Here is a 15479-nt window from a genome sequence, read left to right as displayed (position 1 = left end):
AAGCGGGGCAACCAATTACATTACCTGATGACATCCTAGAAAGTATCCATCACTATGTGTTGTTTAATACGACTATGGTAGAACCATACATAGGGTAAGTATTATAAATATAGAATAGCTAATTTTGTTATAGTATGGACTAATACACGTCTAACATATTACTATAATTTAGAATGCACTTAGATGAACTCAAGCTTTTAGAGCTGCGCCTCTCGAGAAATAAGAGCTTACTGTTGACAAGACACGTGGAAAGTTTTGCCGGATGGTTGAAGGAAAAGGTCCTAAGTATTTTTTTTTTGTTGGACATACGTTTATCTTTATGTACAGAATCTTGATCCTTTTTGTTTGTGTGCGCAGATTGACATGATGGATCCTGGTGTTTCTAAACTACTAAAATGGCTTGCACATTCCCCTAGAAAGCATGCTATATCGTATAAAGGTTATATCATCAATGGACTGCGATTCCAAAGGAAAGATCAAGAGAAGTGTACACAGTATAGTGGTGTTTGCCTTCAAGCTAAGACCATTTGTAGATCTAGTTCAAAGGATAGAAAACAAAATGCTGAGGCGATAGATTACTATGGATTCATAAAAGACATCATTCTACTTGATTACTATACTTTCAGGATTCATGTCTTCAATTGTTATTGGGCTAATGTAAGAAATGGTGTCAAAGTTGAAGATGGACTAACTTTGGTTAATCTTCATCAAGGACAACGCCAGCAAAATGAACCATTTATTTTAGCGTCATAAGCGAAACAAGTGTTTTATTCTAGGGATAGTGATTCTTCTTGTTGGTATGTTCTTTTGAAGGTCCCACCAAGAGGTTTCTATGAGCTGGAGATGTACAATGAGAGTGCTGATAATTCCTCCAAGACACTTGATGTATCAAGGCTAGATAGGAATATTATTGACGAAGATGATGAGGTTTATGTGAGGAGTGATTGTGAGGGCATATGGCTGTAGAAATATCGATTATAAAATATCATATTGTTTTGTATCATTTTATTACTTAATGCTACAAATTTTAGTTGACTTGCAACGTGTATCTATAAAATGTTACAAAATTTTGTTGGGGTTGTAAATTTTTTTTCATGAAATGTTATAATTTTTTTTTAGGTTTTGTAACATTTCCACTTAAAAAAGTTACAACTAACAAGTAGGTATTGTTTGTCACATATTTTGAGAAATGTTACGTAGTTGAAAAGGGAAGAAATCGAAAAAGTACCTAAGTACAAACTGGTGCCTAGATTTTTCTTTCGGCAAATACGAAATTTGTGATATATATCGTCCGAAATAACTAAATACGTATTTCACCCAAAAAGGTGAGAAATAACCGCCAAAAACTCTCTCAAAACTTCTCAAATCTCGAAACTCTAAAAAATGAGGAACACTCTCAAATCTCAAACCTCTCTCTCATGAAAAGGGAAAACACTCTAAAATTGGAACCCTAGAAATTGAAGATCTCAATTTAACAAAATTGAACACGCTCAAATCTCAAACCTCTGAAATTCGATTTGTTGTTTCGAAACTGAACACTATCAAATCTCAAATCTGTAAGTATTTCACTTATATCTTATTTTTTGGCTATTTTGATTAAATTTTCTATCGTCTGATTAAATTTTGGTGGTTTTGTTGTTTTGATTAAATTTCTATCGTCTGATTTGATGTTTGATATGATTGAATTGGTTCATTTTTGCTATGGTACTAGTCTTTACTGGTTTTATGACTTTCCACTACATGCAAGTAGGTAGCTTAAATCTCACTTGACTTGTCATGGATAAAGCGTGGATGCAACATGACAGGCTTACGAAAGAATATCGGGTTGGGGTGGATGAGTTTATTGCTTTAGCTAAGAAAAATGCTTTGGCTAGGTTAGATATTTCTTCAAAGAAATATAAAAATGTGGAAGTCTGTATACGAATAAGATGCCCATGCAAATGTTGCAAGAATTTGAGAACTCATTCTTGTGGAGATGTTAAGGATCATGTGATCATAAATGGGATGGATACGACTTATGATACATTCGTTTGGCATGGGGAGCAAGCAAAGAATGTTACTCCTGATGTTGCTATGGGAAAATCATATAGAGTACATAAGGAACCTTTTATTCAAGATTTCGATACTTTGGACCAAGATGAAGAGGGAGATAATGACAAAGTCTTTGAGGAATTATTGGAATATGATGACCCTTCTTTATATCCTTTTTTAGAGCATGTGGATACTCCTTTGTATCTTGGTTGCAAGAAGTACACAAGGTTGTCAGCAACATTGCTCTTATACAGGCTTAAAAACCAAAATGGGTGGTCTAACAAGAGTTTCAACAGTATTTTGGAGACGTTCCATGACATGCTTCCAGAGGGCAACACAATCACAGATTCCATGAGCTCAGTGAAAATAGTCTTGAAAGATTTTGAACTCGACTATAAGAAGATTGATGCATGTGTGAATGATTGTGTTTTATTTCGAAACGGTCTAGAGAAGTTGAACTCTTGTCCAAAGTGCCATGCTTCTCGTTGGAAAACAGATCCATGTAGTGGCAAGATTCAAGAGAAGGTTCCTGCAAAAAGGTTGAGGTATTTCCCAATCATACCAACGTTTAAGAGAATGTTGGAAACACCTGAAAAGGCTAAAAATCTGTTGTGGCATGAAAATAACAAAAGTGAAGATGGGAACATGCGACATCCATTTGACTCTTTGGCATGGGATACGATAAACAGGAATTGGCCTTCCTTTTCTGCAGATCCTCGAAATCTTAGACTTGCTCTTTTGACTGACGGAGTTAATCCTTTTTCGCGAACTTAACTCCAAATATAGTTGTTGGCCAGTGATGCTAGCAATATACAACTTGCCACCATGGTTGTGCATGAAATGAGAGTATATTATGTTGACCACGTTAATTCCAGGGCCTGAGCAACCAGAGAATAATATTGATGTATATTTACAGCCTTTAATAGATGATTTGTTGAAGTTGTGGAGGAAAGGGATACCAGTCTATGATGCATTCACCAAAACCACGTTGAACTTGAAGGCGATTTTGATGTGGACCATAAGCGATTTTCCAGCATTTGGGAATCTCGCTGGGTGTATTGTAAGTGGAAGGAATGTGTGTCCATATTGTGGTGTCCACACATGTTCAAAATGGCCAAAACACAGCATGAAATTTACCTACATGGGTACTCGGAGATTTCTTGCAAGTGATCATCCCTTTCGGTAAAAAACAAGTTGGTTTGACAGGAAGTGTGAATATGGAGAAAAGCCCACTATTTTGTTTGGAAATAGTATCTTAAATGAGGTGAGGCACATTAGAAATGAGTTTGGGAAATCGAAAAATAAAGGTGTCAAAAGAAAGAGAGGGCAATTTGTGGAAATGTGAAAGAAAAAGTCTATAATTTTCACCTTGCCATATTGGGAGGTAAGACATAATCCCAGACATTTCTTATTTTGTGGTTATACTTTTAATAAGACGTAATCATTGGCCTTTCATATTATTTTTCTAGCATCTACTTGTTCATCATAATTTGGAAGTTATGCACATCGAAAAGAACTTGTGTGAAAACGTTATCATGACATTGTTAAATGTCAAGAAAAAAAATCTAAAGACGGTTTTTTTCCACGTCAATATTTGAAAGAACTTGGAATTAGAAGTGAACTGCACCCTAGAGAATCAGGCAATAGAACTTATCTTCCTGCAGCACCTCACACACTTTCGAAGAAGGAGAAACAAACTTTTTGCAAAAAGGCTAAAGAAGCTAAAGTTATCGGATGGTTATGGATCAAATATAGGAGCTTGTGTCAGAATGAAATAGCACAGGATGATTGGCCTTAAATCCCATGATTACCATATGTTGATGCAACAATTCCTGTCTGTTGCATTGCGTGGTCTTCTCCCAAAGGGTCCAAGGAATGCCATTTTTTGGCTGTGTGCATTCTTTAACCAATTATGCCAAATAGTCATCAACAGAGAAACAAATGGAATCTCTTGAGAATGAAATTGCATAAACTGTGTGCATGCTGGAAAGGTACTTTCCTCCATCCCTTTTCACTATCATGGTGCACTTGACAATTCACTTGACACGTGAAGCACAACTATGCGGACCAGTTCACTTTCACTGGTTGTTCCAATTTGAGAGGTAGTTATCTTGTTCTCTTTATGTATAAAAATACTTTTCTTGATAGCTGAAATATTGTTTTGATAGTCAATATTCTATTCTGGATACATGTTGTCACTCAAGGGGTGTGTTAAGAATCGTGCATGACCTGAAGATTGTATTGCTGAACACTATCTTGTTGAAGAGTGCTCAAGGTATTGTGCTGATCATATTAAGCAAGTAAGAGATATTGGTGAACCACAGTTAAGAAATCAGGATTATGAAAGTGATACAATCTTTGAAGGACGTCCATACAAAGTGGGACAACCAATTACATTACCTGATGTCATTTGATAAGAGCCCAAAACTGTAGTTTTAACCCCTTTAACAATATTACTTTAGACCAATTATGTGATTAATAAGTAAGAGTTAGTACTGTTATTGTGCTTTTGTGTATTTCAGGCATTGGAGTCGAATATGTGCAGAAACGCATCCCTTTTGCAAGATAAAAGAGCAAAGGTTAGTTGCTAAGAAGTTCTATGATAAAAGGCCAAGATTCAAGGAGAAAAAACCTTTTTAAATCCCGGTCAAAGCTGAAAAATCAAAGTCAACGCGGGCAGAAACAATGCATAAAAGTCAGCAGAACTTCCGAAGGCCGTATCTTTGGACTTAGACCTTAGAATTGGGCCTACCTTATGTCAAAACGACCGACTCGGAAAGAGCTTTCCAATGGTCCAAGCTTTGACCCAATCAGAGGAGCAAAAGTGGGTGAAAAGTCCGTGGAAGTCAAATTCAGCTGAAAAGGCCTCTGTGGACTAAATAAATCTGGTTTTGGGCTCGATTTTCCGGCCCTAAACATGGCTCCTCAGCCCATGCACGAAAAAGTGGATCTGGTCTCCTCCATTTGTATGGAAAAGACTTAACTCTGAAGGATAGTTAGATCTAGATTAGAAAATTAGGTTACACTCCATTAATTAGTTAGAATAACTTGTCTTAGATCTAGTTTTTACCTTCAATTAATTAGTGTTAGAACAAAGTAGATTATTATTTAGAATCACTATTAGTTTTATAATAAAGTATTAGTTTTCATTTCAATTAGTTATTGATTAAATTCTTATTTAGTTTTAGTTGTTTTAAATTCATAAATTAGGTTGTCTTCATTTTGATTCTTAGACTATTGTTAAAATTAGATTTATAAAGTTTAAATTAGTTATTAAATTATGACTTGTTATTATTGTTCTTGTGTTGGGAATGATAGTATAATGATATTAGGCTAAAACCTCCATTAGAAGAAGTTAAGGAAGCCATGTGAGGATGATTGCTTGTTAGAATAGTTGTTATTTAGAATAGAAATTTCACATCTCATTACTCTCACCATTGTTCCTTGTGTTTGTGTAATTGAATTTGTTTAAGTCTAGAGAGTTAAGAGTGGAACGATTCTGTACTATATATATTGCATGAATATATATGTGAGAGTAGGAAATAAATATTGATAAACCGTAAGAATAAGTCTAGAGTAATCTAGTTGAGTTTTTACGGGTTATCAAATGCCGCTGTTGCCATCTTAATCTCGTTCAAGTCAAGAATTCAATTGCTTGAATTCAAGGGGCAATCCACCATTCTCTACCCACCCACCCTTTTAATTTTTCATTCTTATTTCTTGAATTTTTGGAACTGTTCACTATTTTAGGCATAGGGGCTGCAAATTCACAGAGGAAAACACTGCATTAAAGGTATTTTTAAATTTCGAAAAATTCTGAAAATTTACAGGCGTAATACTTAAGGTGTTCTTGATTTACTGTAATTTTATCAGATTTTTCCTAGTCGTTTTACCTAGTGAACTAATACGATTTTTACAGTGTTGCATTTCAGTTTTCAAACCATAAGTTCTTGAAAAACAGACGAGTAAGGTTAGTTAGGCAGTTTCAAAAATTCTAAAATTTTTACAGGAGTATTTATCCTAAGTCAGGAGTTTGCAATAAAAATTTGACGAGTTTTTTGTTTGTTTTGACCTCCTAACTAGTGGAGTGTTTTCAGTGTGTTTCTGCAGTTTTGCAAACACTTAATTTATGGAACAACAGCCGATAAGGAGGATTTGTAGAACTCCAATTACTCTAAAATGTTTACATAAATACCCATGATCTGTCAGGAGTCTCCAGTAAAATTTTGGCAATTTTTGTCTCTGTTTTGATTGGTTAACCATTCGGTTGTTTGTATTGTGTCCGAAAACTGTTTCACAAACTTTCAAGGGCAGTAGAAGGACTTTCATAGCTCCGATTGATCTGAAATTTTACAGGCTACTTGATAGACGTCTTAGCAAACTACTGTAAAAATTTCAAATTTTTTTGGAGCGTGCCCCACGCCCTAGATAGCCTATTTTCGAGTGCGACCCGCGCTTAAAACACTGGACATCATCCAAGATTGAGCGCGACCCGCGCCCAACCAAGGCAAAGTTCTAGCGCCCCCCGCGCTCAAGTGCCTGGAACTCGAGTTTGACCTGAGTGCGACCTGTGCCCACCCAAGGCTAATTTCGAGCGCAACCCGCGCCTAAGTGCCTGTTCCTCGAGCAAGGTTGGAGCGCACCCCGCGCCCTACCCAGGCTAAAAGTGAGGGCGACCCGCGCCCTATTGTGTTCCAGCCCGATTTTTCATAGGTCAGTCCAAATTTTCATTTCTTCAAGTTATTCAGTGTTTCTAACATTATACAAACACTGAGATCGCGTATACAAAACGTTATTCAAATGCGTAGCAAGGAGACATTTAGGTACTCCTTCTTCCACTCCTCGCCTCTTCTGTCAGAGGAGTTTTAATTCTAGTATAATCAGGCTTGTTTTTCGTAAACATAAATACCACATGCCTATCTAGAATTTCACACACTACACCTGCATCAATGGCTAAAGAACAAGAGACTCCTCTCTCTGATTTTTATAATTCCCTAAACGATGGCCCTAAGTCGTGCATCATTCTTACAGACCTAGTGGGGGATTTTCAAATTCCCCCTCATATATTTAACTTGTTACCAGTTTTTCATGGTTTAGACCACGAGAAGCCTTACCAGCATATGCGTAGGATAGACCAAGTTCTCACTACATTCCATCATCCTAGCGTAAGTCTGGATCAAGTTAAACTTAGGGTGTTTCCATTCACCCTAGCCGACAAGGCGGCGTCTTGGTTAACTGCCCAAATGCCAAACTCTGTGGACTCATAGGCTAATCTTGTTCAATTGTTCATGGAACAGTTTTACCCACTACTGAAGACAGATGAAATGCTTCAAAAGATTCATTTCTTCCACCAAAATCCTCATGAATCCTTTTCAGAGGCCTGGAATCATTTCAATGATCTTCTCATTGAATGCCCGCATCATAATCTTGCGAAGGACACGCTTGTTTGTGCCTTCTTCAAGGGGCTTTTACATCATCATAAGGAGGTTCTAGATATCATGATTGGGGGTAGTTTTCTTAGTAAAGGAGCCTTGGAGGCTTATACATTCTTAGAAGATCAATCTAAGAGGAACAACAATTGGGGAGGTAATGACTCTTCCCGCTCCACTCCTTCTTGTTTTGAGGTTAAACCTGATTCCGAGCTTAAAACTCTTATCGATGCCCTCACTAAAAAGGTAGATGCCATCTCTGTTCAACAACAATCCACTCCAGTCATGAATATTAAATTTACTCGTTGTAATGTCTGTTTTAGTCTTGAGCATTCCGACTTCTATTGTCCTCTTGTCTATGCACAACCACCACCACAACCATCACACTTCAACCAGTTAACTCAACATCAAGGACAAGGGAACTTAGGTAACCAGAATAGAGGTTTAGTGCCCATGACCCATAACTATCAACATTAAGACATGAATGCTTAACAAGCCTTAATTCCAGTTCAACCATCTACAGACAAATTAGTAGTGACCTTGTTGGAAAAACAAAATCAAATTATGCAACAAAACTCCAACTTGATGAAAGATTAACATGATCAAAACTCTAACATGATGAAACAAACGATGCAAATGATGAAGTCTTTGTGCCAAAAGATTATTGACATGTCTCCTAACCAAAATAATAACCAAACAAGGTGTTTCGTGTCAAGCGATTGCCTAATCCTAAGTCGACAAACAACGCTTTCAAATAAAGCGGTATTCATTTGTAATGGTAATATAAACCAAGGGGACCTACAAGCATCCACTACCGCCCGTTCAGGGAAAGTAGTTGATAACAAAGTAACTATGCACGAAGACCACCCAAAAACGAATTTGAAAATTAAACCATACCAAATCTTTGTAATAGAAACTGAAGACCCTACAACTGTAGAAGTACCAGTTAAACCACAACCAAAAGGGAAAACCTTACAAGACCCAATAATAGAAATTGAAGACCCTACACCTGTAGAGGTTCCAATATGGACACCTAGATGGAAAACGGATAGAGATAAAGCAAAGACTAATAATATTGCTAAATATATAGATAAACCACCATATCCCCAGAAACTAGTTATGTCTAAAAAGGATGAAAATTTTGATGAGATTAGAGAAATGTTTAAAAATCTGACTATAAACCTACCTTTTCTAGATGCTATAAAAAGTCTACCTGGACACGTTAAGTTTCTAAAAGAGTTGTGCACCAAGAAGAGGAAAACCAACATACCCCACGAAGCATTCTTAACTGAACAATATCCATTTTTATCTGAACATAACGGAATTGTTAAGTACAAGGCCCTGGTCGTCCTACTGTACAATGCACCTTAGGTGATACCTTCATAACAACTGCTTTATTAAACTTGGGAGCGAGTGCTAACTTACTCCCTTTTTATTTATATAAACAACTGGGTCTAACAAAACTTCAACCAACTAAAATGACTTTGCAATTAGTCAATCGTTCTATTAAGTATCCCAAGGGTGTAGTTGAAAATATTATCATTAAAGTGCAGGATTTTTACTATCCAGCCGACTTTGTTATTCTTGACATAGAAGTTGCTCATGATTCTATTCCCATCATCTTAGGGCGTCCTTTCTTGGCAACTGCCAATGCCCAAATCAATTGTCGGGATGGCTCAATGACTCTTTCTTTTGGAAATCTTTCTATGGAAGTTAACATGTTTAGACAAAAGCAGAGACAACTAGGTTTTCCTGTAGAAGGTGAAGTTAAGTCTATTGAGAGTTTGGTATATCACATTGGTGCTTCCGACGATCTCGTCCCTACACTAGTAGATACCCCTTTTATGGAAGAAGACAAAGATCACAATTTTGACTCTTTGAACATAACTGAACTAGAGAAAGAATTTTCCACCCTGCCTTCCGACACTACAAGAGATGGAGTAAACCTCACATTAGACGAGATAGATGAATTCCTCAAAGATGGAGATGAATACCATAATTATATGGATGTGAACAACCTAGATGAGGAATTCGACGAGTTTCTAAGAGCCTGTGATGATCCACCCTCTCAAGCACTGCCTAGAGCACCACCCTACCACCAACTACCTGAGCTAATCCCTTACAGAATCCAATCATTCTTCCCACCCTTTTCTTCTAATACTTATCCACATTCCAAGTATCTTCCACAACCATCCATTTTCTCACAATCATTCACTTGGACATCTTTTCGTTCAAAGAAAAAGAAGAAACTTTATGCTCGATTAGGTTCTAGATCCATCAGAATTCACTCTAATTCTACTAACCCATGCCATAGGAAATCTTGGTGCTTAATTTTGTTTAATGGTGCATCCCGTGTTAATTATTTATGGAAAGATCCATAATTATTTAGATTATTGATATATGGAAAACTGCATGTTAATACATATATATCACATTAAGTCTAGGGAATCTGACTTTAAAAGACCCAAATTTTTGTACAATACCAACTTTCTAGAGTATAGGCCAAACAAAAATTTTCAAACTTAAAATGAGTTTTCTAATTTTGTTTGGGGGTGGCGTATTTTGGTATTTCATTTCAAATCTTTTTGCCACCCTTTGCTTGTCATGTTTACTCTAGTAGAGTTTATGTTAGTTCGTACGTAACAGTTTAATTGTGCTTCATGTTATCATATCATTTTTACAAGATTTATGTTACAGGTACTGCCAATTTTTGTAACATTTCTATGGTAAATTCTTTTCTTATCTCTTTACACTTTAAGGACAAAACATTCGATTGTTTGGGGGTTGGATAAAAACATTTGCAAAAATTAGGCACTTTTAGGATGTAAATTACGCACTTTTCTTTATATATAAAAAAAATTATTAAAAAATAATAAATATTGTTTATACTAGGCACTTAGTGATAATGGTATTGTTCCCTTCTCCATGATGATATTAGTCTAGAAATCTCACGTAGTACTTGAATTAGAATTTAATTTTTGAAACATAGATTAATACGTAGGTAATAGTCATTGCATCTTTTCACGAACATCTTGCATGAGCATCTTTGATTGTACTTGGCAGTATTTTTTTGAGACCTAAGTTAGAGTACTTAATACATATCCTGTGAGCATCTAGCCTAAAAGCCTCATAAGAGTGAAATATCTGAGTGATGACACAAGGGAGAAGTAAATTTCGAGTAGAGAAATCACACATCCACTTGCTTGATCACCACACCATATCCTAAGCGAGAATTTAGGCCCTCTTTGGATTGATATAGCCAGAAATTCACACCTATATGAAATTTATATCCGCTAGTCGCCCCACTGAGCTTTTCATTAGCCTTTTCACAAACCACAAATCCTTTACCCAATAAAACACAAGAAAAAATAAAATCAGTCTACCTATCTAGATAAGTCTGAGAAATGGGATGAGTGAAGAAAAGAGAAGAGAAATGTAAACAAAAATTAGTTAGTTGCTTCAGAAAAGAAAAAAAAAAGAAGTTTCCATCCAAAGAAAAGAAAAGAAAAAGAAAACTCCAAAAATAGAATAAAAGGAGTCAAAAAGCCAAAATAAAAAGGCTAAGGATGGAAATAAAGTGTAGAAGCAAAAGAACAAGGTTTTCTCTAGTTTCATAATATGAAGACCCTACTTTCTCAGACTTGTCTTTTTGAATATCCATTTCCTTCATTCTTTAACCAATACCTATGCCCCGTATCACCTAATAAAGACCTCTAGCTCAATTAGGAATAGGTTGGTGTGATAGTAAGTGGTAGATGTGTTTGATTGACCTCAGCTTTCTTGGATTGTCATTGAGATTATGAGGAAACGTGTGCCCACTACACACTGGAGTTAGCAAACTTTAGGGAAAAAATCAGAGTGTTATGTGTTTTGACACATTCCTTGTGAGAACCTACTTAGGCACGCTACCCAAAAATTTCAGAAATGGACCTGCCATTGCATTTCATATCATAGTTTATTGTATAGTTGTTTATCTTAAGATAGTTTGATTATTATGCATGTATCAGTTTAAGTTTTAGAATGATCATTCTTGTTTAAACAATAGTGAGATGTATAGATCATTGAGACATAAATAAGGAAACAATAGTTTTATTTCTTAGTCGTTGTAGTATAGATGAAGTTTGTGAGTACCTTCACTGGAAAACTCTCATGAGGCTATAACTCGTCCACTAGGGAATTCCTAGTGGTTTAAGGCCTTGTTGTATATGGTCAATGCAATCGCACTAGGCGAAACGAGATTAGTTAGAACTCCATTTTTGGTCACTTATTCTAATTTCTCATATTTGCTTGAGGACAAGCAAAATGCTGTTTGGGGGTGGTTTGATAAGAGCCCAAAACTGTAGTTTTAACTCCTTTAACAATATTGTTTTAGACCAATTATGTGATTAATAAGTAAGAGTTAGTACTGTTATCGTGCTTTTGTGTATTTCAGGCATTGGAGTCGAATATGTGCAGAAACGCATCCCTTTTGCAAGATAAAAGAGCAAGGGTTGGTTGCTAAAAAGTTCTATAATAAAATGCCAAGATTCAAGGAGAAAAAGCCTTTTTAAATCCCGGTCAAAGCTGAAAAGTCAAAGTCAACGCGGGAAGAAACAACGCATAAAAGTCAGCAGAATTTCCGAAGATCGTATATTTGGACTCAGACCTTGGAATTGAGCCTACCTTATGTCAAAACAACCGGCTCGGAAAGAGCTTTCCAATGGTTCAAGCCTTGATCCAATCAGAGGAGCAAAAGTGGGTGAAAAGACTATGGAAGTCAAATCTAGCTGAAAAGGCCTCTGTGGACTAAAGAAATCGGGTTTTGGGCTCGATTTTCCAGCTCAAAATATGGCTCCTCATCCCATGCACGAAAAAGTGGATCTGGTCTCCTCCATACACTCTCTTCAAAACCTGAGTATAAAGAATTAATAAAACAAACAGATTCAATTACATTATGGTGTGAATTAGAAATATTAAAAACATTCAACTCGACTTTTAAATTACCAAAAGACAGTTTCACTATACTATTTCTACAATTAATGATGGCATTTGTAGTTGCCAAAACTGAACGACCAAGGATAACAGGGATTTGCCTTCCCAACTCTGGAATAGGTTCAATATCAATTACTATAAAGTCCACAGGGTAGTAAAACTTATCAATTTGAATTAAGACATCTTCTATCATACCCCTAGGAGCTCTAACAGACCGATCTGCTAACTGTAACGTAACATTAGTAGGTTTCAAATTCCCTAGCCCTAGTTGCTTATATACTGAGTAAGGAAGTAAATCTACACTAGCCCCAAAGTCAAGCAAAGCATTTTCAATCTTTTGGTTTCCTATTATGCAAGAAATTGTTAGATAACCAGGATCCTTATATTTTGGAGGGGTTTTATAGGTTATGATAGAACTCATTTGAGCAGCAAGGAAGGCTGTCTTTTGTTTGTTCATGCCACGTTTAACAGTACACAAATCCTTTTAAAATTTAGCATAAGAGGGAACTTGTTTAATTGCATCAAGAAGAGGAATATTAACCTTCACTTGTTTAAAAACCTAGAGAATCTCATTAGCTTGAGTTCCTTGCTTAGGCTGAGTCCAATGGCTCCCTATCCCCTTAAAAGTAGAGCTAAAGTCAACAGATTTTACTCTCTATCATTAATTTCCTCTGTGTATATGCAAAGGATTTTACTCTCTATCCTTATTTTACTCTCTACCTTACTCTCTATCATTAATTTCCTCTGTATATATGCGAAGGATTTTACTCTCTATCCTTATTTTACTTTCTAAGGTAGAGAGTAAAATAAGGATAGAGAGTAAAATCCTTTGCATATATACAGAGGAAATTAATGATAGAGAGTAAAATCTGTTGACTTTAGCTCTACTTTTAAGGGGATAGGGAGCCATTGGACTCAGCCTTAGGAGGGAGAAGTCTTTCTAGAAATCGGGCACGAGGAATATAATGGGCTTCTTTTTCAGTTATATTATTAGAGACACTCCTGGTTTCCTTGTTGACATTAGGCGACTTAGATTTTGGCTTGGGTGAGTTTGAGGTTTGGTCACTCTTGTTTGGCATGTGAACGTTATTGTCTACGACTCTTCCTGATCTAAGTGTGGTTATGGAGTTAACGTGTTGTCGATCAACATTGTTAGTGAAAGCTGGGTTGGGTTCTGGCTGACTTGGAAACATTCCTTTTTCTCTCTCACTAATATATTTAGCTAACTGACCAACACTAGTTTCAAGCTTTTGAATGGCTTGGAAATTAACTCGTGTAGCACTTTGTGCGGCTTGCAATGTCTGTTCCATTAACATAAATTGTTGGGTGGTCTCTTGAAACTTTGATGTATTTTGTATCAATTGTGTAAGAGCATCTTCTACTGGTGATGGTTTTGGAGGTTGAGTTATATATTGTTGTATTGAGTTAGGGTTAACACTTGGACCTCCTTGATGTATACCCTTGGACCACGAAAGATTCGGGTGATTCCTCCACCCTGGATTGTATGTGTTGGAAAATGGATTATTTTCTGACCTTTGTTAAGTGTTAAAGGCATTAACTTGTTCAGTCACACCAGGGCAATTATCAATTACATGGTCAAGGCTGTCACATAAAACACAACCACGGGTCTCAATATTATTAATCGACGCAAGAGATTTTGTCTCCTCAAGAGCATCAACTCTTCTAATAAGGGCATCCATTCTAGCACTTATATCAAGATCCTTATCAACATAAAACAAACCATTCTTACCAGTGTTATTAGCAACTTTCTTAGGCTCACGAAAAGTTTCCCACTGTTGAACCTTTTCAGCGACTTCCTCTAAAAATGACCAAGCATCATCCTCATTTTTATCACAAAAGTCCCCAGTACTCATGGACTCAAGCATCGCCTTAGCATTAAAATCTAGACCTTCATAAAATTTTTGCACTAGCCTACCTTTTTTAAGACCATGGTTGGGACACTGCAGGAGTGTGTCTTTAAACCTTTCCATGCATTTCCAAAAAGACTCCCCCACATTTTGGCAAAAAGAATATATAATTTTTTGAAATGCAGTTGCCTTATGGTGAGGGAAAAAAGTTTTTAAAAACACAATGCTGAATTTTTCCCAAGTTGTGATAGAATTAGACAGAAGACTATGAAACTAACTCTTTGCTTTTTCTTTAAGAGAAAATGGGAATAATTTTAATTTCAATGCTTCTTCACTCAATTGTTGGAGCTTAACAGTTCCACAAATATCTTCAAATTCTCTTATATGAAGGTGTGGATCTTCCTCTTCTATTCCCCTAAATTTGGGAAGTAGCCCAAGTAGACTAGGCTTTAGTTTAAAGTGATTCGCATTGGTCTGTGGTGGCACAATACAAGATTGTCGGCTTGTTCTAGTAGGGTAAATGAAATCCTTAATGGATCTAACTTGATTATTAACTGGCCCATTATTGCCTGGAGGAACATTATGATTATTAAGATTATTTTCAGCCATCTCGACAAAAATCGAGATATTACTAACAAAAGTTATGGGTGTTTCTAACTCGGTTGGATTCCTAAGTCTTTTATGAAAAGTACGTTCAATCTCGGGGTCAAATTGTATACATTTTATTTTCTTGGACCGAGTTTTGACCATACACTACTTCTATTCTTTTTCAGATCAAACTAACTAAAATCTTACCAAACCAACAACCAGGCAACTTCAGAATAGAGGGAGGTTGTCCGTGCATACACGTTCCTTAATTAAATAACCTCAATCTTTAAAGTTTTCTAGACACCGTTTAGTATGGAAAGAATTCAATGAATCTGCTAGCAATTATTTCTTCCAAAGGGATCCTAAAAAATATAAATATATTTTATGCTAAAAGAAACAAAAAAAATCTAAAAATGGAAATGACTATAGTGGAAAGATCTTACTGGTTCGGCATCTAAAATACTCAAAAAATTCCAAAAAAAATTCCAAAAAATCGCAACTTCTTCAAAGATGCTCCTGTCAAAATTTCAGCTTAATCGGAATTTTAGAAGTCCATCTGCTCGACAGAAAAAAAAAAAAAAAAAAAAAAAAA

The 15479-nt window shown here is 36.2% G+C and overlaps 2 protein-coding genes across 2 annotated transcripts; one reads left to right on the top strand and one right to left on the bottom strand.

Annotated features, from left to right (window-relative positions):
• The first annotated feature begins 1776 nt into the window (after positions 1–1776).
• Positions 1777–2805, top strand: LOC147504758 (uncharacterized). Its single transcript, XM_086605354.1, has one exon. It carries the CDS (start codon positions 1777–1779, stop codon positions 2803–2805), a length of 1029 nt encoding a protein of 342 aa, XP_086461480.1.
• An 11164-nt stretch (positions 2806–13969) lies between these two features.
• LOC147504757 (uncharacterized) lies at positions 13970–14422 on the bottom strand. Its single transcript, XM_086605352.1, has one exon. The coding sequence runs from the start codon at positions 14420–14422 to the stop codon at positions 13970–13972; it is 453 nt and encodes a 150-aa protein (XP_086461478.1).
• Positions 14423–15479: the final 1057 nt, after the last annotated feature.

The sequence above is a fragment of the Coptis chinensis genome, chromosome 4, assembly GCF_015680905.1.
Source record: "Coptis chinensis isolate HL-2020 chromosome 4, ASM1568090v1, whole genome shotgun sequence".
NCBI lineage: Eukaryota > Viridiplantae > Streptophyta > Magnoliopsida > Ranunculales > Ranunculaceae > Coptis > Coptis chinensis.
This window is presented reverse-complemented; position numbering and strand designations above follow the sequence as displayed.